General features: G+C 42.3%; 1 protein-coding gene across 13 annotated transcripts in view; it reads right to left on the reverse strand.

Moving 5' to 3' along the window:
* Window positions 1–20762, reverse strand: part of BCS1L (BCS1 ubiquinol-cytochrome c reductase complex chaperone) — a 32367-nt gene that overhangs the window by 2372 nt on the left and 9233 nt on the right. For 12 of the 13 annotated variants that reach the window (XM_068123077.2, XM_078782099.1, XM_078782102.1 and 9 more), the window contains 5 exons: window positions 15267–15406; window positions 14846–15040; window positions 7349–7412; window positions 1745–1914; window positions 818–935 (listed from right to left, as the gene is read on the reverse strand). In XM_068123077.2, coding sequence (XP_067979178.1) covers window positions 818–935; window positions 1745–1914; window positions 7349–7412; window positions 14846–15040; window positions 15267–15406 — 687 coding nt within the window. Of the gene's footprint in view, window positions 1–817; window positions 936–1744; window positions 1915–7348; window positions 7413–14845; window positions 15041–15266; window positions 15407–17235; window positions 17312–20762 lie in introns of those variants that run through there. The other variant, XM_068123078.2, reaches the window with a different exon arrangement.

A 20762-nucleotide genomic window follows, 5' to 3' on the forward strand; every position in this document is an offset into this window, starting at 1 on the left:
TCCTGATGCCGAGATACACCCACACACCAGATTAGAAGTTGGTACTTCGCTTATTTTTCAAGATATTTCGCTCACAAGGTTCAGACATATATATGGTGGCGGCCATCTTGGATTTTGACGTAGCGACCCAATTTTCAATAGCCTTCTTCCTGATGCCGAGATACACCCACACACCAGATTAGAAGTTGGTACTTCGCTTATTTTTCGAGATATTTTGCTCACAAGGTTCAGACATATATATGGTGGCGGCCATCTTGGATTTTGACGTAGCGACCCAATTTTCAATAGCCTTCTTCCTGATGCCGAGATACACCCACACACCAGATTAGAAGTTGGTACTTCGCTTATTTTTCAAGATATTCATCTCACAAGGTTCAGACATACATGGCATCAGACATACATGGCGGCGGCCATTTTGGATTTTGACGTGGGTTGCACCCACACACCAAATTTGAATGCGGTCCTTCGCTTACGCACGCACGCACTCCCGCACACACGCCCGCACGCAAACACGCACGCACGGACGGGCGGACGGACGGAGGGGAAAGCCATAGTCCCCCTTTCGCTACGCTGTGCGACGGGGGACAATAAAGGTGAAAAATGTCTTGCTGTAGGGGAAGTGATAAAGCTGCAGTTCCCTTTGTTAATCTCATCATTCAACTTTTGCCTCATGCTTGACGTTTCACATGTTCTTCCTGTATCCTTTCTTTCTCACACGATAACACTTTATGAATAAATGAGCTAAATGCAAAAAATACAATGTCAGTTTGAAGATTAGCTGCCTTTACGTACAAATTAACCTGTTGGAAGAACATACCGATCGATGTAGTTCGTAGTCATAAATACAATCCTGGCATCCGTTGAAGCGACTCCATCAAGGGCATTCAGTAGACCGCTGAATGTCAGCCGGCCCATTCCTTGGTATGCCATTGGGTCTGTAAAAAGGGCATTCCAAGAATGACTATAGGACATGCCATAAATCTGCAGTATATGTCTAATATCCTATAACAGTCAGGATGACTTTCCTCAAGCAAACAGCGTTTTATTGGGTATCAATAAGTCATCTGGTCAATGTTGTTACTCGGACAATGATAACAGGTAAAGTATTTATTCTTTCAAAGCCACCATTGTAATCGAGGTTGCTCATTTCTAAGGAGGTAATCTTCATGTTCTGCAAGAATGAAGGAGACATCACATCTGCTGTTAACGATCTGGGCACCATGTTGGTGTTTCAATGAGGAAATAGACAGAGCCTACTGCATCAGGACCAGGAATACTTTGGGCAGGAATTTGGAATTTTGGCCAGGATGCTGGCAATAACACCTAATGTTCAACAAAAGACACAGATGTTTATTGAGCTGTAATCAATGCTAGCAAACGGATACCCAGCTTGACCACCCAGACATTTTTGATGCAACATCCTGCCTGCAAAGCATCAGTCCAACAGTTTCTCGTCCGATCGGGAATCAAGCCCAGCCTAGACCAATCAAAGGCCTATGTCATCCTGATGGACATATGGGGGAGTGGAGTAAGGGAATAAATTGAGAACATTTTTCAAATGAGAGAAGAAATGGAAGTGGAAAGGATAAGAGAAGTGAGTGAAAAGTATGGGAGATAGAGGGGGACAAAGCTTCGCCAAAATGTCCAGTGATGCAAAAATGCATATTTCTAACGTTCATGTGGGGACAATAATGGGACAGGTGGAGGAGAAATACAGCTTAAGTGTTGCAAAGTACAAACTTACTCTCAGTCATGAGATCCCTGCTCATGAAGGCAGCATCTACATCCTCCAGGAGGATGAGGCTTTGTTGTGGGGCAACGCTCAGAAGATGGTTCAACCGATCATCAGAAAGGGCTTGGTCACTCAGACTCATAAGGCAGATACTGTACTCCATCTCCCCAGCGAGTGCTGTTCTGGATTTTAAAAAAATTATGCTGAGTGATGAAAACATAAACTCAGTGTTTTCTTGTATACAGAGTCAAAGCTCGTGGAAGAGCTAGAACACTGAATGGATCAGGACGCAACAGAACAAAAGGGACAGTGGAGAGAGGGTGGGGAAACACAAAGAGCAGGGTTGAAGGACAAAAGGGTCGACTCACATTCTAATTGTACATACTTTATAGACGTACTCACATTTTAATTGTACATACTTTATAGACGTACTCACATTCTAATTGTACATACTTTATAGATGTACTTGCATTCAAATTGTACATACTTTATAGATGTACTCACATTCAAATTGTACATACTTTATAGATGTACTCACATTCAAATTGCACATGCTTTATAGACATACTCACATTCTAACTGTACATACTTTATAGATGTACTCACATTCAAATTGTACATACTTTATAGATGTACTCACATTCAAATTGCACATGCTTTATAGACTTACTTGGTTGAAAAAAAAGAAAGTGTACTACTGGCTACCACTTGGTGGCATTTGTGGCCTACGTCGGCACATTCTGTACTGACAAACATATCCAAATGAAATACCCTCTCCTTTGTGAGGGTAACTAGAGTTGATAGAGCACCTTACCCCATGCGCAATGTACCTGGGTACATACTTCAATTTAAATAAAATAATAATTTCAAAGATCGTTAAAAAGAAGATTCCAGAAGTTTAGCACGACTGAAGCAGTCTTATACACCACCCTTATATAACATATCCAAGTACTGCTAAATGGAAGGGTTGTGAAAGTGCAAAGGTGATTTGCGTTCTACAGTGTTCAAGTATATAATTCAATTTAAATAAAACAAAGATTGTAAAGGTCATATAAAAAATGATTTTAGAACTTTACTGCTTCATGCAGAACTTTACTTAATTGAAATTGATTCCAGAACTTTACTGCCGTTGTCTGTCTAACACATTACATTAGTAATGTGGTGTCTAACGCATTACATTAGTTTTTCGTTCCTGTTATATGTGTCCTTCTAGACAAGTAAAAATTTGAGAATTTTCGAATAGTGTAGGCATTTTGTGTTAAAAGTGATTAAACAAGTTTTTTAGGATAATTCGAGGGTGCTGAATTCAAAAATGCTGTTTAACCGGTTCAATTTTGGAGTCTTAACCTTCAAATTGTAAAAAACAAAATGCCCGCCATTTTCAGCATATTTTTTGCCATAACTTAAATTTTAAGCAACATAGAAGGCTCAAAATAGTGGCAATACCCATGTTTGTGATACTGAGGATTCCAAATTTACTGTTACCTAAGTTGTAATTAGTTTGGTTTCGCCGCCATGTTGAATTCCAAGATGGCCGCCATATTTTTGGTAATTTCTGGGGTGTATTTTTTTATGTACATCACTTTCACTGGTCAAATGCGCTTTTAATTTCTTTAGGACAAAAAAATGATATTAAATCATTTCTGAAGTGCATTTAAAAAAGGGGTAAAGTTCCAAAATGGCTGCCTTTTAGTAATTATACTTTATAAATACCGTATAGCTCAATATTGGCATTCTCAAATGTTTACCTGTCTATCTTAGTCTGTTCTGTTTCTGCATTCTAGTTGTCTGTTGTATGCACATGCACATCCTCCTGTGCATGTTAGCCCAGCTTTTCTGCAGCTGCAATGGCCATTTATACATCCTTTGGTACATCCGCATGTTACTATCTCGCGACACGCCTTAGGAATTGGAGATAGCGTCATCAACTTCGGCACCAAGTTCCCATCGATGTATGTCCATCCCATGTCTGTTACTTGGGGGAGTACTGGAGTAGCGATGGTTGCGCGCTTCCAAATAAAAGCCTGGTAATGTGCACGCCTTATGTGTAGTCTCACTGCATCTGATGTTGGTGGCAGAGTCTCCTGTGGACAACCCTTAGAGAAGAGTATTACACGTGCCTTGTCGCATCTGTCCACATCATCGGGTACCTTGTAAAGACGGCATATGAACTTTTCTGCATCGTTGATTACTTCTTCAGTGATATCTTCTGTGCCTAGATCTGTCAACAATTGGCTGTGTGTTTGAAACACCTTCCAGGCTGTCTTTTTGCCATGGCCAGCAAGCTGTGACACACTGTCACAACCAGTAATTGCATGGAATGGCAGCAACGCTTCCACTTGGCAAGGTGGCAGTTTCTGGTGGAGTTTGTGGATGGGAATGTATTTTGGCTTCTTAAGAGTTCCTGCCTTCATCCACAGCTGAGTGCATGGCATCTTATCAAAATGAGCAGCTAACAAGACCAGCACGTCAGTGTCACGCACTAAAACCACCACTGTTTCAGCATTTGTGTCGACGCAATGAAGAACAAGTCGTGTGTCCGCCTCCTCATGGTTGGCCTGTAGGGATGATGTGTCCATCTCTGGATCTGAAGATTTCACGTCTGTGATCTGTGCAAATCCTCCAGCCACTACAAGTGTTGTGGGTGCAATAGACACTGCATTTGTCATGAGCTGCTGAGAAAGAAACTCTGCTTATTGAGTCTGCATATTCACAAACGCATCTGCATATTCACCAAATGTGGTTATTCCGCTGGGCTTTCCAAGAGCCATCACCAGTGCTTGACCATCAATTACTAAGCAAGTACTTCCAGTTAATGTCACTTGTTCTGGGGTTGAGACATCTTGAATCAACTCATTTGCCAGTCGAGATTTACCGCTACTGCCTGTATGTAGACTCCCATTCATGGCAGCAAGTGAAATTGGCACAGGCATAAGCTCATGCTGCAGAATCAGGTCCAGGTTTATCACACGCCCTGCTTTGGAAGCTGTCACAAGTCGCTGTAGAATGTTTCTATCTGCCTTGATGGTCGTTTCTTTGCCTTTGCTTTTTTTGCAGTCTACAGCATACAGAGACGAGAAAGTCTGTGCTTTGTTCCTATGTAAAGCGGCATTGAAATTGATATGACATGTGCCATCAGGAGGCTGAAGAAGGCGCTGATCAACAAACTCATCCAGCTGCACCTGTCCAAGTTTTTCTGCATTAAGCAAAGAATGTTGAATGCTCTCCGATGCCAAATCCTTGGTAGCAATATTCTGCAGTACAGAAGATGACATTCCCTCGCTGAATACATCGAATCGTCGGAAAGCTGAGACGACTTTCTCCTCATCAAGGTTGTCACGCCCTTTCCTGGAAGGTGTAAGCTCGTTGTACACATACTCACTTTCCTCCCCTTCGATCATCAGCATTTGTCTAGTTTTACTCGATATGCAAGTTCTCAAGTTATATGACAGTGCCCATCTGCCTAATGCAGAGATACTTCTTGTGATGCCCACAATGCCACCGCTCTTCTTTCCAGTGCCATTCAGCCATTCTTGGCTATGATCAGGTGATACTTGATTGAATTTCCGGCCGGACTCCTTTACAACAAAATTTCCTGCCTGGAATTCCTGAAGGACTTCTGGTGGAAGGCAGTTCATTTCTGCCAGGTAAATGGTTCCCCATCTAGCATAATGAGTGTGGTCATACCTAAAGAAGAAAGGTAGCATCCTCCTACTGATACTGAGGTAAATCCTCAGTATCACAAACATGGGTATTGCCACTATTTTGAGCCTTCTATGTTGCTTAAAATTCAAGTTATGGCAAAAAATATGCTGAAAATGGCGGGCATTTTGTTTTTTACAATTTGAAGGTTAAGACTCCAAAATTGAACCGGTTAAACAGCATTTTTGAATTCAGCACCCTCGAATTATCCTAAAAAACTTGTGTAACCACTTTTAACACGAAATGCTTCCAACATTTTATATAAGCACAAATTCTCAAATTTTGACTTGTATATTCAGGGCGTCCTTAAACATAATAAGGTTTCTGTTTGGCACAATTGGACACCGCTCCTTTCATATTCCATCTCCAGGAGCTGCATGACGTCATCGCCGGGCACTGAAGAGGGTGATGACGCGCGCTTTTGTTTTTGTCCGGGTGATATCGCAGCCATCCTTTGAGCTAGGAAGCTGAAATTTTGGCGGAATAGTGAGCAAGTCCTTTGGCAAAAATGATTTTTTTTTTATAATAAATAAATTAATTATTATCAATTAATTAAGTACTTATTTATTTCCTTTCTCTTCTGGGCATTATCTCAGGCACCTTTTGAGCAAGGAAGCTGATATTTGGATGACAATGACCAAGTGATTTGGCTGTCAAGGGTATTTGTGATTTATTGATTAATCAATTAATCGATTAGTTATTTAATTATTCGATTAATGACATGATTAATTATTTTTTTTTAAGTTGCAGATTCAAATGAAACGGTGGTGGTTTAGATATTCTATTAGCCAATTGATTAATAATTTAATTATTTTACGATTATTATTTCTTTATTTCCATTATTAATGACTTATTTATTTTCTTTCTCATCTGGGCAATATCTCAGGCACCTTTTGAACTAGGAAGCTGATATTTGGACAAGACGGTGACCAAGTGATGTGGCTATAAAGAATATTTTTGATTTATTGATTAATCAATTAATCGATTAATTATTTAATGATTAGTCAATTCATTATTTTAAAATTTTCGATTAATTACTTATTTAATTAATTTTCAAAAAGTTACAGCTTCAGATGAAACACTGGTGGTTGAGGTATGCTATTAGCCAATTGATTAAGAAATTACTTTACGATTTTCATTTATTGATTTTAATTATGCAATTAATCAATCAATTATTGTACACACCTCTCCCTCCCAATACCGTCTCTATATGCTGCATGGCGGTATCCCTGGGCGCCGAAGGCCCCCCGGCAATGCTGCGCTAGAGGATGTTATTTATTTATTTGGCGTGGGGGCGGTGTACTTTGAATGTATCTGTACTTGTTTTCAATCTTCTTACTGCTAGGTAGACAGAGTACGGATATAATCTCACTCCTCTCTACACATGCGCGGTCAGGACGAACTCAGAGCCAAAGTACTGTTAAACTGCATGTTTGTTTTCCGATTCATGATCCAATTCGTGTTCAAAATATAACATTCGATTTAAATAGGTTGTTCCTCGATCATAAACCGATGTTTGTCGACAGACAGATGGACGAACATGAACCAAATGCTAAATCCCACTTTTCGTTTGGTGTGTGTGGGGTAATTAGTGCTTTGGCAGAAAAAAATGATTTAAAATAAAAAGGTATGTACTATTTTCAAAAGGTGTGTGTGTGTGTGTGTGTGTGTGTGTGTGTGTGTGTGTGTGTGTGTGTGTGTGTGTGTGTGTGTGTGTGTGTGTGTGTGTGTGTGTGTGTGTGTGTGTGTGTGTGTGTGTGTGTGTGTGTGTGAGATTGATTCACTTTTCATGAACCGTGAGCACTCCCTCCAGCTCCTATAGGAGCTGAAAGTTAGGTACAAATATATTGGTTGTAGGATACAAGCAAACCAGTGTACATTTGGACAAAAAAATTCTGTGAGATGTAAACATACATGAAACTACTCTTGCCACATCCTGGGGGTCCATACAACAAGTATCCCCGCCGATAAGGAATGCCTGGAACACACAACAGCAAGTATAAATTCCCTCTTGAAAGAATGTGCAGTTCTGGGTAGGCAGGTATATCTCTGATCATTTCACTGGATGATTGATTGATATATATATATATGGCAAAAAACACAGATTTAACAAGAGGGAGAATTGCTAAAATGCAATACATGTTATGGATGTGATATTTACCAAGTCCAAAAAGCGCAAAAATGTGAAGATTTAATGAAATGCCCTGTAACTCGAACTTGTTCTGTAACCTTTCATACGAAAACCATGTACCAAGTTCCAGTTGAATATGTTAAAGTGCAAGGGTGAAAAGTCTGTAAAACCACAGGTGGGACGGACGGAAGGAGAGCAAACCTACTGTCCCCTCCATTGAAACTGGTCCGGGACTAATAACTGAGTGGAAGTAGCAAAAGAAAACATGGGGCAAATGAAAAATAACCATTTGGAATTCCACAAGTTACTCAAATAGTGAGTGAAATATAATTATCTTTATGGCAGATTTCTAAAGCTTGTTTCATATGATCTCTGCTTAAAGGATTATTGGTTATAAATGCTCATGGCGCTTCTGTCACTATTACAAGACCAGGTGGGGGATTAGTGAGGCAAATCGATTTCTGGGTGTCTATGCCTTGATAAATGCTTTACCTCCACCATTGTTGCTGAAAGCTAAAACTATCTGTTTTCAGGGATTGTCACATACTCAAATAATCTACTGCATGTCTTATTTTGGTGTATCCGTTGTGCTTTTCTTCATCTGTTATAGGCCTTCAAATCCTAGTTGTGGCTGAACAAGGCTTACCACGAGCCTTGTGCTTTATCCCACAAAGCAATGTATTTCTCTTCTACTGAAATGCAAAATTAGATTAGAATGAAACTCTACCTCCTCATCTTTTATAATCCCCCCATTTATCTTTATCTCTCCTCTTCTACTGTTGTTGGAATATGTTTAAACCGCAGCCGTGATGCTGACGCCACCCTCCCCCCCCCCCCCCCCCCCCCCAGAATTTCCATGTTTTAAACGTTTCCCAGTGTGTACCCTGATCAGAATAGGTACACCGTATCCCTGCGTGTCGTAAGAGACGACTAAGAGGGTTGGCGTCAGGAAGGGCATCCGGCCATAAAAACATTGCCTCAAAAAGAGAACCATGACAATTACAACTACATATAGGCAGGGTGCAGCCCGAAGTGGAGATCGGTTTCTGAGGTTTGGGACATGGAATGTAGGGACAATGTAGGGATCAGGAGAAGTGGTGGAAGTATTGGTCAGAAGAAGAGTGGACATATGTTGTGTGCAGGAGACGAGATGGAAGGGAAGTGGTGTGAGAATGGTGAAGGGTAGGCAGGGACAGAAATACAAGTTTGTGTGGCAAGGGTGCCCGGAGGGCGTGAATGGTGTTGGTGTCCTGTTTTCTGAGGAGTTTGTAGACAGTGTGGTGAGTGTGACTAGAGTGAGTGATAGGTTGATGATGGTGAAAATGATGATTGGAAAGCTCTTGGTGAACGTCATCTCGGGATATGCTCCGCAGGTTGGTCGAAGCGATGAAGAGAAGGACAAGTTCTGGTGTGCGATAGAGAAGCTGATGGAAAACGTGAAAGATGAGGAACTTGTTGTGGTGGGAGGAGACCTGAATGGACATGTGGGAAGGAGTATGGATGGTTTTGAGGGAGTTCATGGGGGTTACGGATATGGTGTGAGAAATGGAGAAGGTGAAATGATTTTGGAGTTTGCTGATGGAGCTGATTTGTTGATTTGTAATACTCAGTTCCAGAAAGAGGATAATAAGCTTGTTACATACACGTCAGATGGGACAACGACAACCGTTGACTACCTGATGGTGCGTAGGCGAGATAGAGGGCACCTCCGGGACACAAAGGTGATCCCGGGGGAGGAGGCTGTTTCACAGCACCACTTGGTTGTCTGCGACATAAGGGTGAAAGGTGCGAGGAGAGCTCGGCGGGTGAAGTACCAACCGAGAATGAAGGTGTGGAGGTTGAAAGAGGTGACAGTGAGGGAGGCATTAAAAGAGAGGCTGAGTATGGAAGAGGATGATGTCATTGAGCTTGAAAGTGGTTGGATGTTAATGAAAGATAGTCTGTTGGGAGCCGTTGGTGAGGTATGTGGACGGACAAAAGGACCACTGATGCACTCGGAAACATGGTGGTGGGATGATGAAGTTGGAAAGAGGATTGACGAGAAGAGGAAGAAGTTCAAGGAGTGGCAGAAGGCGAAGGGTACAGGAGCAGAAACAGCAGAGCATGAAAGTTATAAGGCAGCCAGGAAGGCTGCAAAGAAAGAGGTTGCAAAGGCGCAGGAGGCATGTAGCAAAATGTTCGGAGAACGCTTGGATTCGGAAGAGGGTCAGAAAGCAGTATTCAGGATTGCAAAGCAGATAGCGAAAGAGAGGTGTGATGTGATGGGGGTGAGTTGCTTGAAGGATGAAGTGGGACAAATCGTTGTCGACCCAGATGGAATTAAAGGAAGATGGAAAAGATATATGGAAATGCTGTTGAATACAGAGAATGAATGGGATGGCAACATAGAGAGTAACCCAGTTTTAGGACCGGCAGAGAAGATAACTGAGAAGGAAGTTGAGGAAGCGATAAAAGCAATGAAGAGTGGAAAAGCGGGAGGGCCGACGGGAGTTGTGGGAGATATGTTGAAGGCAGCAGGAAGTTGGGGTGTGAAGAGAATGACAGAGATCTGTAATCTGGTGGTGAAAGAAGGCCGCATTCCAGTGGATTGGGAACTGAGTACCCTCGTCCCTCTATACAAGGGGAAAGGTGACCCTCTGGAGTGTGGCTCGTACCGAGCGATAAAGTTATTGGAGCATGGAATGAAGGTATTGGAAAGGGTGTTGGAGAGGAGGATAAGGAAGAAAGTGAAGATCGACGAAATGCAGTTTGGATTTATGCCAGGAAGAGGAACGACAGACGCGCTTTTCATTGTGAGGCAGTTGCAGGAGAAGTACATGGAGAAGAGGAAGAAGTTGTTTCTTGGGTTTGTTGATCTGGAGAAAGCATTCGATAGGGTCCCACGCAAAGTATTGACATGGGCATTGAGGAAGTTAGGAGTGGAGGAATGGTTGATCAGAGTAGTGATGGCAATGTACAAAAGAGCGCGCACAGCTGTAAGGACGAAGGACGGGAACAGTGGTGAGTTTGAGGTGAAGGTGGGAGTGCATCAGGGATCGGTACTAAGTCCACTACTATTTGTAGCTGTGATGGAGGTGCTGGCTCAGAACATAAAGGAGGGTTTACCGTGGGAGTTGTTGTATGCAGATGATCTGGTGTTGATTGCGGAAAGTATGGATGGACTGAAGGAAAATATGAACAAGTGGAAGGAATGTATGGAGACAAAAGGTCTGAAGGTGAATATCGGAAAGACGAAGGTGATGGCAAGTGGTAAAGCATGTGGTGAGGTGGAAAGAACTGGGAAGTGGCCGTGTGCTGTGTGCAGGAAGGGTGTCGGAGTGAACTCCATTCAATGTACAATGTGCGCTGAGTGGGTTCATCAAAAATGTAGTGGTCTGAGAGGGTCATTTACCAGTGTGGCAGCTACATTCAAATGTAAGGTGTGCACAGAGGGAGCTGCAGATGGAGGAAATGTTGAGTTGGATCTTGGAGACGGCGTGAAGCTGGAAGGTGTGAAAACATTTTGCTACCTCGGAGACATGCTGAATGGAGAAGGTGGATCAGACTCGGCAACGGTTGCTCGAGTGAGATGTGCATGGAAGAAGTTTCGGGAACTGAGTGGCGTGCTGATGAGGAGGGGAGTGTCGCTGAAGCTGAAGGGAAAGGTGTATGCTGCATGTGTGAGAAGTGTTATGATTTATGGGAGCGAGACATGGGTAATGAACGTAGAGCAGCAACGAAGGCTGGAAAGGTTGGAAATGCGAATGGTTCGGTGGATGTGTGGAGTGTCGCTGAGAGAGAGGAAGACAAATGATGAATTGCGAAAGATGATGGGAATAGAGCCTGTGATGGATGCTGTGAAGAGAAACAGGTTGAGATGGCTTGGTCATGTGTTGAGGAAGGATGAAAGTGAGATGGTAGAGAGGCACTCTACCATCTCAAAATGCTTCATGCTCTTTTAAATACAATCCTGTGCCCTTCTAAAGCCCCCTGTAAATATGAAGAATATCCTGAATAAAGTGCATTTTCTGCCAAAACTGCTTGGACCCCATCTGTGATTGACCATTTTGGTTTAAAGACTCGAAATCTTTATCGGTGAAAAATATGTGGAGGCCGTGGAGGGGCGGAGCATGACGTGCATCTGAAATAAAAACAATTTTATTTATTAACATATGGAAACATTTGCCACAACCAAAAGTGCCCCCACCACATAAACTCATGGTTCATGCCCACTCACAAGTGCCTCTTCTGAATGTGACTAGATTATAATATTGATAATTTATATTGCGTATTGTATAATATTGTTTATTGATAATACATTATTATAATCGCTAAATACAGTATAAACAAGAACAGCAATCAGTATACCTCCGCCAGTCTGAACAGTTTACGTTTTGTAACCCACTAGTAGGCCGGATCTGCATCCGGACCTGAACCAAAATCTAATTAGCTTGTTCTTGTCACACACCCCACCCGAACTGTCCACCAGGTTTCATCCGAATCTGTCCACAACCTTTTGACATATCATGCTATATATCGTTTTCCCCCTATCAATGGTGAAGAATCACTTAAATAATTAAAAAATTCTCACATCCAGATCAGAATCCATATCTTCACCAAAATGGAATCAACTAGTCTTTGTCACACACCCAACAAGTCGACCAAGTTTCGTCCACCAAATTGCTCATACTGTATATACAGTATATACTATATACAGTATATATATATATTGTCCAGTTTAAACACTGATTATTGTGCATCATCCATTCATCCTGAAGCTGAAGGGAAAGGTGTATGCTGCATGTTTGAGAGGTGTTATGATTTATGGGAGCGAGACATGGGTAATGAACGTAGAGCAGCAACGAAGGCTGGAAAGGGTGGAAATGCGAATGGTTCGATGGATGTGCGGAGTATCGTTGAGAGAGAGGAAGACAAATGATGAATTGCGAAAGATGATGGGAATATTGCCTGTGATTGATGCTGTGAAGAGGAACAGGTTGAGATGGTTTGGTCATGTGTTGAGGAAGGATGAAAGTGACTGGTTGAGAAGAGTGATGGAAATGAATGTAGAAGGAAGTAGAGGACGGGGAAGACCGAGAAAGACTTGGCTAAAGATGGTGGAAGAAGAAATGCAGGCAAGGGGGTTAACAAGGAGAGATGCAGAAAGTAGGGCAAAATGGAGAAGATTGTCATGGGGACCGCAAGGCTAACCCCCACTCTAGCAGGGAAAATGGCCTTAAAATGCATGTTGTGTTGTCTCCTCTTCTACTGTACATTATATTTCAATTCTCCTTCCTTCACTAACTATGATCCATTTTTCAAACGAATGGCCCAATATTATTTATATTCCCTATTTTTACATCCATCTAAGTGGAGCCAGTACATAAATCACAAAGGATAAATAAATTACTGTTGTCGACAGCAATGTATTTTGATGTGAATTACAAGGACATTAGGAGATAATGGACAAATACAAATAGCATTAGGGATTTCAATCTGAATTCTGAGCATCATTAGCTATTGGTTCAGATGGGAATACTAAACAGAACAACCCGATTGAATGTCATTCGTGATATTTTGAGTCTTACAATTGAGGCATCTTGCTTCATTCACTTCGCTTCCTTGCTCTTGCCATGTTAATATGGTGTCACACAGTTGAGGGGTTTCCTGCAAGGTCTGCATTTGAACGGATTTTGTTTTGCTGATGAAACTTGAGAGCAGAAACGTGTCCATGACCAAAAATATTGTTATGAATTTTGGGGTAGAGTGATATATAGATCAGGTAGATCTGTGTAGGTATCATGCTCCGATTATCGTGATAGGGAACCCCACATGTAATTTTGTTTAGGCGGATTGTTCGCGTAAGTGTATCTTTGTGATCATACGAGGATGATCCTTGTGTTAACTAGAGTAGGGATTATGCTAATTCCCCTGTTCGTGAGACCTGGTGATTTGTCCATTGTCCCGTATGGCACCACACATAAACACGAGTGAGGAATCCCACCATTAAAAGCACCACACATAGCAAATAATAATAATGGAAACCCACCCAGAAGCCAGTTTGGGCACTGCCGCGATCCACACTGTGGGGAAACACACATCGGAGCAAGCAGGCCAAAAGCCATGCCCTGTTCTTGGGTTCCGTTTAATAAACCTGTTATTAGTTCCCTACTGGTCTACACCGGAGGGGACTATAGGTTTGCACGCCGTCCCTCCGTCTGTCAGTCCGTCACGCAAAGAACAGTTTTCCGGACTTTCTTTCTAAACCCTTAATGCTAATGATTTCAAACTTGGTACATGGTTTCCTCATGATAAGTTACAGATCAAGTTCGAACTTCACGACGTTTCGATTATTTTTGACAAAGTTATGGCACTTTGTTTATTCTAGAGTTCTCCTCAAGCCGCATCGCGCGCCCTCAGCCTTGTCTCGCGAACGTCAACAGCCCGACACAGCGCGTGCTTTCGGGAGGGGCGGAGCCAAGCCGAGCAACATATATACACATCGATCATTGATCGTGAACCGGAAAATATAATAAATTACTGATATTTAGCGACTCGAAAGGTTCTTTATCAACAACTTATTTACTCGTGCTTCTGCTGACCTGTCTGCAAGGTGTATAAATCGAAGTCCCGAGTGCGAATCACAGGTGAGCCCGTCCTGAGGTAATTAGCGATTGGGAACGATTCAGAACCTGTGGGTAAATAACCCTTGGTAATTTCCCCAACAGTTTTCCGGACGACAGACTGCCGGTAGGGGACATGTATTGCAGCGCAATACTCAGAATGCTTGTTTTCGTACATTTTAATTCCGTTCCCGCTTGAGTTAATTTCCCCAGGATTGAAGGCTGCCATCGGGATCCGTGAGGTAAGTGAATTTCAGCATCCGCATCCTCACCCTCCTCCTCTTCACCCTCTTCACCCTCCTCCCCCTTACCCCCTCCCGCCCCGCATGCATGAACTCTGCCATATTTGAACTGAACACCTTCAGAATTAAAGCTTGCTCGGCTAATCTGTTTCCTGGTAAAGTTTTTAATCGCTATGAACACGACAATATGCAAGATTGCTCACTTCGCAAACTTTTCCAATCGACTTTCATGTCATTCACGAAACGTCACTCTCCCCTCCCCCTTCCCTGCTAGGTTTTTTAAGGTAGAGCATTTAAACCTCAAAATCAACCAACATCCAGGCAAAAAGAGTGGAAATCTGGTACCTCAGGTAAAAATCAGGTTGCTATCCAAAATAGGCAAATCAGATGTGCTGGTATAAAGCATGCGTTTGCTTGTATTGCAAAAGGCACTCACCTCGGTCCAAGTACCATTTGGGATTGCTGATGAACTCCCGCACATCAGCAGTGATGTGCTCGACCACACCTTGCTCAAGTACCACGGACGAGAGGGGCCTTCTGCGCCGCGGATTACCAAATTGGCGCCATTCACTGCCCATTGCCGTGTACATGACAGTCTTCCCCTCGTGTTCTTGGAGTGCCAGTTCCCGTGCTGGCAAAATAAGAGGCACAGTGTAATTAAGTAACAATCGAGGTCACCTCTTGTTCTTTTATTTAAGAGCATAGATTTGGAGATTAAATATTCCAGTTATAACAATACATTGAAGACAGAAACATATTGAACCAAGTGTACTAAATAACAATGTGTGTGAATTGGAAGAGGTGCTCTTGTATATTATTTCAGTACAAATTGTAGACAACCTCAAAGTTAAGCTTACCCTCATGCAAGATGTCAAAATAGAACTGCCTGTTGCGACCGAATGTTGTAAATGTGACAGTCTCAAAAGGCACGCCGGTAGTAGTGTCAATCATCTGCTTTTCCCGATTCCGCTCTATCCGGATCCATCTACTTTGGTACCTGCGAATTGGATTAAGATAGAAAGAATGTGAAATCAACATACCACAATGAGAAATGTGGAAAAACTGAAACAAAAATGTCGTTAAAAATTGTAGAAAGAGAACATTCAATAGTATAAGTTGATTTAAGACTGGCTGGCAGTCAATAATCTTCTTACTCTGCACAGAAACCATCAAAAATACTCTGCATGTTTGACACTTCAAAATGGTGCAGCAACCTGCTTTAATGTTTTCCAGCAGCTTTCTTGGCAATATATCGTGCTCCTTCCTTATCTGCTACGGTCTTATCCCGCTATCTTATCCCGGTCGATCGCTGAATTAACACCAGGGGGGTTGACTCAGCCTGTCATCCTTCCGAGGTCGGCAAATTGAGTACCAGCTTGTTGGGATGAATGATCACGGTGTGTACCCCGATTTAGAATAGGTACACCGTATCCCTGCGCATCGTAAGAGCGTGACCAAGGGTTGGCGTCAGGAAGGGCATCCGGCCATAAAAAAAAACATTGCCTCAAACAGGGAACGATGATTGTCATGGGGCCCGCAAGGTTAACCCCCGCTCTAGCGGGGAAAATAGCCTTAAAACGATCATTCATTCATTCATTCATTCTTCCTTATCTGCTACCTTAGCTTGGTGGTGACTTATCCATTAAGGTGGTTGGCCAAGAATCTTAAGGCCCCGAGCTCAAGCCTCAACCATGCCAAGATAACTCCTGGTGGTTTAACTCAACCTGTCATCATTCAGAGATTGGCAAAATAGGTACCTGCTTGCTGGGAAAAGTGAACCAATCGAGTATCCTGTGTTGGAATGGCAACCCATCCAGGATTGTACCCCTTAGCCAATTAAACTGCCTCATCAGCCTTACGTGCCTGACGGAGTGAGGAGGTTCATTCATCCATCTGCTACTTTTGGCTCTGATCACGTCAGACTGGTTAAAGGTTGCAATGTTATACAAGTTTAAGAGAACAGCCCAAGTGTCAGGATGTCTTGGGATGCTCTTTGTAGACAGCCCTTGATAAAGTCGCAACAGGACTGAATGTGCAAAAAAAATTTAAATGAATGTGATACCACCCAAAGCAATCAAAGGCCCACACTGTTGAAGAATCCTCATACAGCAACACCAGGAGAGAAGTTGCAACGGGAATACTATTCAACACCTACCTTCATATATGCCAAAGAAACAGGCAAAGTGAATATAACTGATCGGCCCGTTTTGTATCCCACTGATAGGCCCGATCTGGATCCAGAAATGAACCAAATTCTAATAGGCTTGTTCTTGTCGCCGAACAAACTTATCCACTTCATTTTCTCATAACCTATCCACAACGTTTTGAAATATCATGCTTTATATCGTTTTTGGCCCCATCTCTGAATGGTGACGAATCACTTTAAAAGATTTTTTAATTCTCGTATCTGGATCCAGATTCAAATGTTCACTAATATTTGAATCGATTTGTCCTTGTCACACACCCAACCTGTCCAAGTTTCATCCTAATCCGTCCATAACTTTCAAACATCATGCTATACTGTATATTATTTTTGGCCCCATCTCTCAATGGTGAAGATTCACATAAAAACTTCTAGTATCCGAATCCTGATTCGAATCTTCACCAAAATCGAATCGTGTCGTCCTTGTGACATACCCCACCTCTCCACCAAATTTCATCAAAATCCCCCCACAACATTTTGAGATATCCTGTTCACAGACAAACAAACGGGTGAAAACACAACCTCCATCCATAACCTTGGTTCACAGACAAATAAACAGGAGTGAAAACATCACCACCTTCGGTGGTGGAGGTAATAAAGGTCAGCAAGACAGGTTTACTTACTGTATACATTTGGGTAATTGTGCTTGTATATCGTTGCTGTACTGCAGAAAAATGTGGCCAAAGTGGTAGCCGCAAACCTGTACAGAAAGACCACCTGTCTATAAAGGCCTCTTTTTCCATCTTCCTTGAGCGGTATTTCTATACACGTTTGACACACACACACATATAAATATATATATATATATGTTTATGTATTAGGCCTGGGCGATGATGGAAAAACCTATATCACGATAATGGACCTCATTATCGCGATAATCTATCTATAATTCCACTAATCTCTGTGTGTATGTTTGTTTGTATGTTTGTATGTTTGTATGTCTGTGACCGCTGTTTCTCGACAACTACCGGTCCGATATACATTAAACTTGCCAGGTATATTGCTGGGGACCCGAGGATGTGCCTTTTCAAGGTTTGAAATTAATCGGACAAGTAGTTACCGAGCTATGTCCAAAAACGATTCAACCAATCAGAGAGCAGCGAGCTATCACGTGTGCCGAACGTGGCGAACAGACTCTGCCTCGGACGGCACATTTGAGAGCGTATTCATTTATTTCACGTTGGCAAACTATGTTGGCGTTAAACTATGTTTTAAAACTAATTAAAACTACTTTGCGATTCATCGTAACTGCGATTCGTAACTGCCGTTCGCTTTGGCTTTGCGAATGGACCAAACCATTTCATGTAAATAGAGGGGGGGGATTGTCACTGTACTCGCAAGCCGTTCGCTTTGGACCAAACCATTTCATGTAAATAGAGGGGGGGGATATAATTTTAGATATAGATATAGTACGGGCATGCCCTAGTATAAATAATGTAATTAGCGCCTTGAGAGCCATGTAGCATACAATAACAATACACACAGAAACAACCTGAATACCCATAGAGATAGAGGTATGTGTGTGTGTGTTCGGTCGTACTCTATTTCATAATTCTGTTGCTATTTGTTCAAAGTCAAATCTCTTTTTGCCTGGAGGAAATTGCTTGCTCCATTTGCAGAGTGACTGGACAAGCAGTTTGCAAAGTGGTTGATACCTAACGTCTGGCATGGCAAGCGATAGCAAGCTGCTTACTAACGGAACACACTGAGGAAGCTGCTTGCCAATTGGGACATTTGTGGAGAAAGTCATACATGATTATATTCAGACATTTAAAATACCGTGTGGTATTTTTGGGGGACCAAGCAATCCTGCCAAGCAATCCTATGTCGTGACAAAAATAGGACAGCGGGTCCTGAAGCTCACATGGATCAAGAGCAAGTCACTCAAACCCCCCACAGACCCTCATCTTACTATAAATTCACCAAAATGTCCGTCCGTCTGTCCATTCGAAGGCACCGCAAAAACGGCTCAACCGATCGCAACGATATTTTGGGTGGGTATTCCTGGGACCTCCTGGAGTAAAATAGGCTATATTGTTTTTCCAATTTTTCAAAGTTTTCCAATTTTCCAGTTTTTCCAAACACGATGGAATAATATTTACCGATATGAACAGTGATGTGGCTTTTGTTGAAATTCTACGTACCAGGAGAGAGTAGATCGACTCCTGACGAATTCTTCCTATATAAACGTGCGGCTCCGAAATAACACGGCAGCGTGTGCAAAGCGACTGAGAAACAGGTGTAGCGGCCGCTTCTGTGTTACAGATTCGGCGCGCACTCTTCACACATAAACGTGCGACTGAGAAAGACATGTAGCGTCCGCTTCCGTTTTGCAGAATTCAATCTTTTTTCAAAATGGGCGCCATGTACTGTTTAGATTTTGATGATTTGCGTGTGATATGATTCCTTTCTCATCGCCCCTTCCTATTCTGGCTGGATTTCTCTCATCGCCCCTTATTGTTCTGGCTGGAGTTCCCCAAGGTAGTGTTCTGGGCCCTGTGCTTTTTCTGGTCTTCATCAATGATCTCTCCGACTCTCTGAAAAATCCTCTCTATCTCTTTACTGATGACTCCACTCTCTGCCGCTCCATTCCTCATCCCTCAGATCGGCAGCCTGCAGACTCCTCACTCTCTGCAGACTTGGACAAAATCACAGACTGGTCAAACAAGTGGAACATGTCTTTCAATCCGAACAAATCTCACACTCTTACTATGTCTTTCCGAAAAGACTGACTGGAAAACCCTCCCATCTACTTTCTCAACAATCCTCTCCAAGAAGTTCTGTTGCTCAAGCTTTTGGGTCTCACTATCTGCCATGATCTTTCTTGGGAAAACCACATTTCCAAGCTGGCCTCCAAAGCCAGTCGCCGACTGGGCATCCTCCGTCGTGCAAAGTCCTTCCTTGGCACACCTGAGCTGCTCACCACATACAAGGCTTTCATCCGCAGCTCAATGGAATACTGTTCCCTCCTCTGGGCCGGTGCTCCTGCCTCACGCCTAGCTCGGCTTCACGCTGTTGAAGCCAAAGCTTTCAGAATCATTGGAATCTCCTGCGATGAAGCGAACTCCGAGGGCCTTTCACTCACTCACCGCAGGCAGGATGGTGGTCTTTCTGTCTTCTACAGACTAGTCTCTGGCCTTGCTCCCCCAGCTCTCTCTGTGCTCTGTCCCCCAAATATTCCTACAGGTCACACAAGATCTGCCTGCAACCCTCTTATGGTTAAACTGTCAAAATCTAGGCTCTCTGCTCACCTTCACTCTTTCATTCCATTTTCTCCCACCTCTGGAACAAACTCCCCCACTCCCTTCAATCCCACTCCTCCCACCAGGTCTTCAAAACAGCTGTTCACCACCATCTCTTATCTTCCCCCATCCAAAACCTTGATCTTTTCTACCCCAGCTAATTCACCCCAGATACACTTTTTCGAAATTCCAACTTCTTCCCTGGAAGTCCTTGCAGTGTCCATATGTTTTATACCTCTCTCACCTCCCCCCAAGCCCTCTCCCTCCCGCAGTTCTCTCGATGTCCCTGTTCTCAAATGTTGTTTGTGTCCTTCCCCCTCTCTCCCCATCTTGTCAACCGCTCCCCTTATTTTGTGTTTTATGTGTCGGTTTGACTTTTTGTGTGATTAATGTTAGCTCTTTCACGATCCCCGATCTTGTATACAAAAAAAAAAAAAAAAAAAAACGTTTATTCTTTAATGATATACCATTTAAATTACGTATATCTTGGAGAATACACATTCAAAATTATATCACCTCCTTTATTTTATAGAGCTGCATTTAATACAGGTATATCTTTTGAGAGAAGCTAAATGCAGTCAATACACCGTCAATATCCGGGGTCAAGGTGCGATTTACGTTTTACAGCAATAGCAGCAGTTATCGCGATAGTAAATCTAAAGCACGATTATCGTCCCATCGCGATTATCGCCCAGCACTAACATATCTATATATATATATCTATATATATCTATATATATCTATATCTATCTATCTATATATATATATATATATCTATATATATATATATCTATATATATATCTATATATATATCTATATATATATCTATATATATATCTATATATATCTATATATATATATATATATATATATATATATATATATATATATATATATATATATATAT

The sequence above is a fragment of the Myxine glutinosa genome, chromosome 7, assembly GCF_964187855.1.
Source record: "Myxine glutinosa chromosome 7, kmMyxGlut1.1, whole genome shotgun sequence".
Lineage (NCBI taxonomy): Eukaryota > Metazoa > Chordata > Myxini > Myxiniformes > Myxinidae > Myxine > Myxine glutinosa.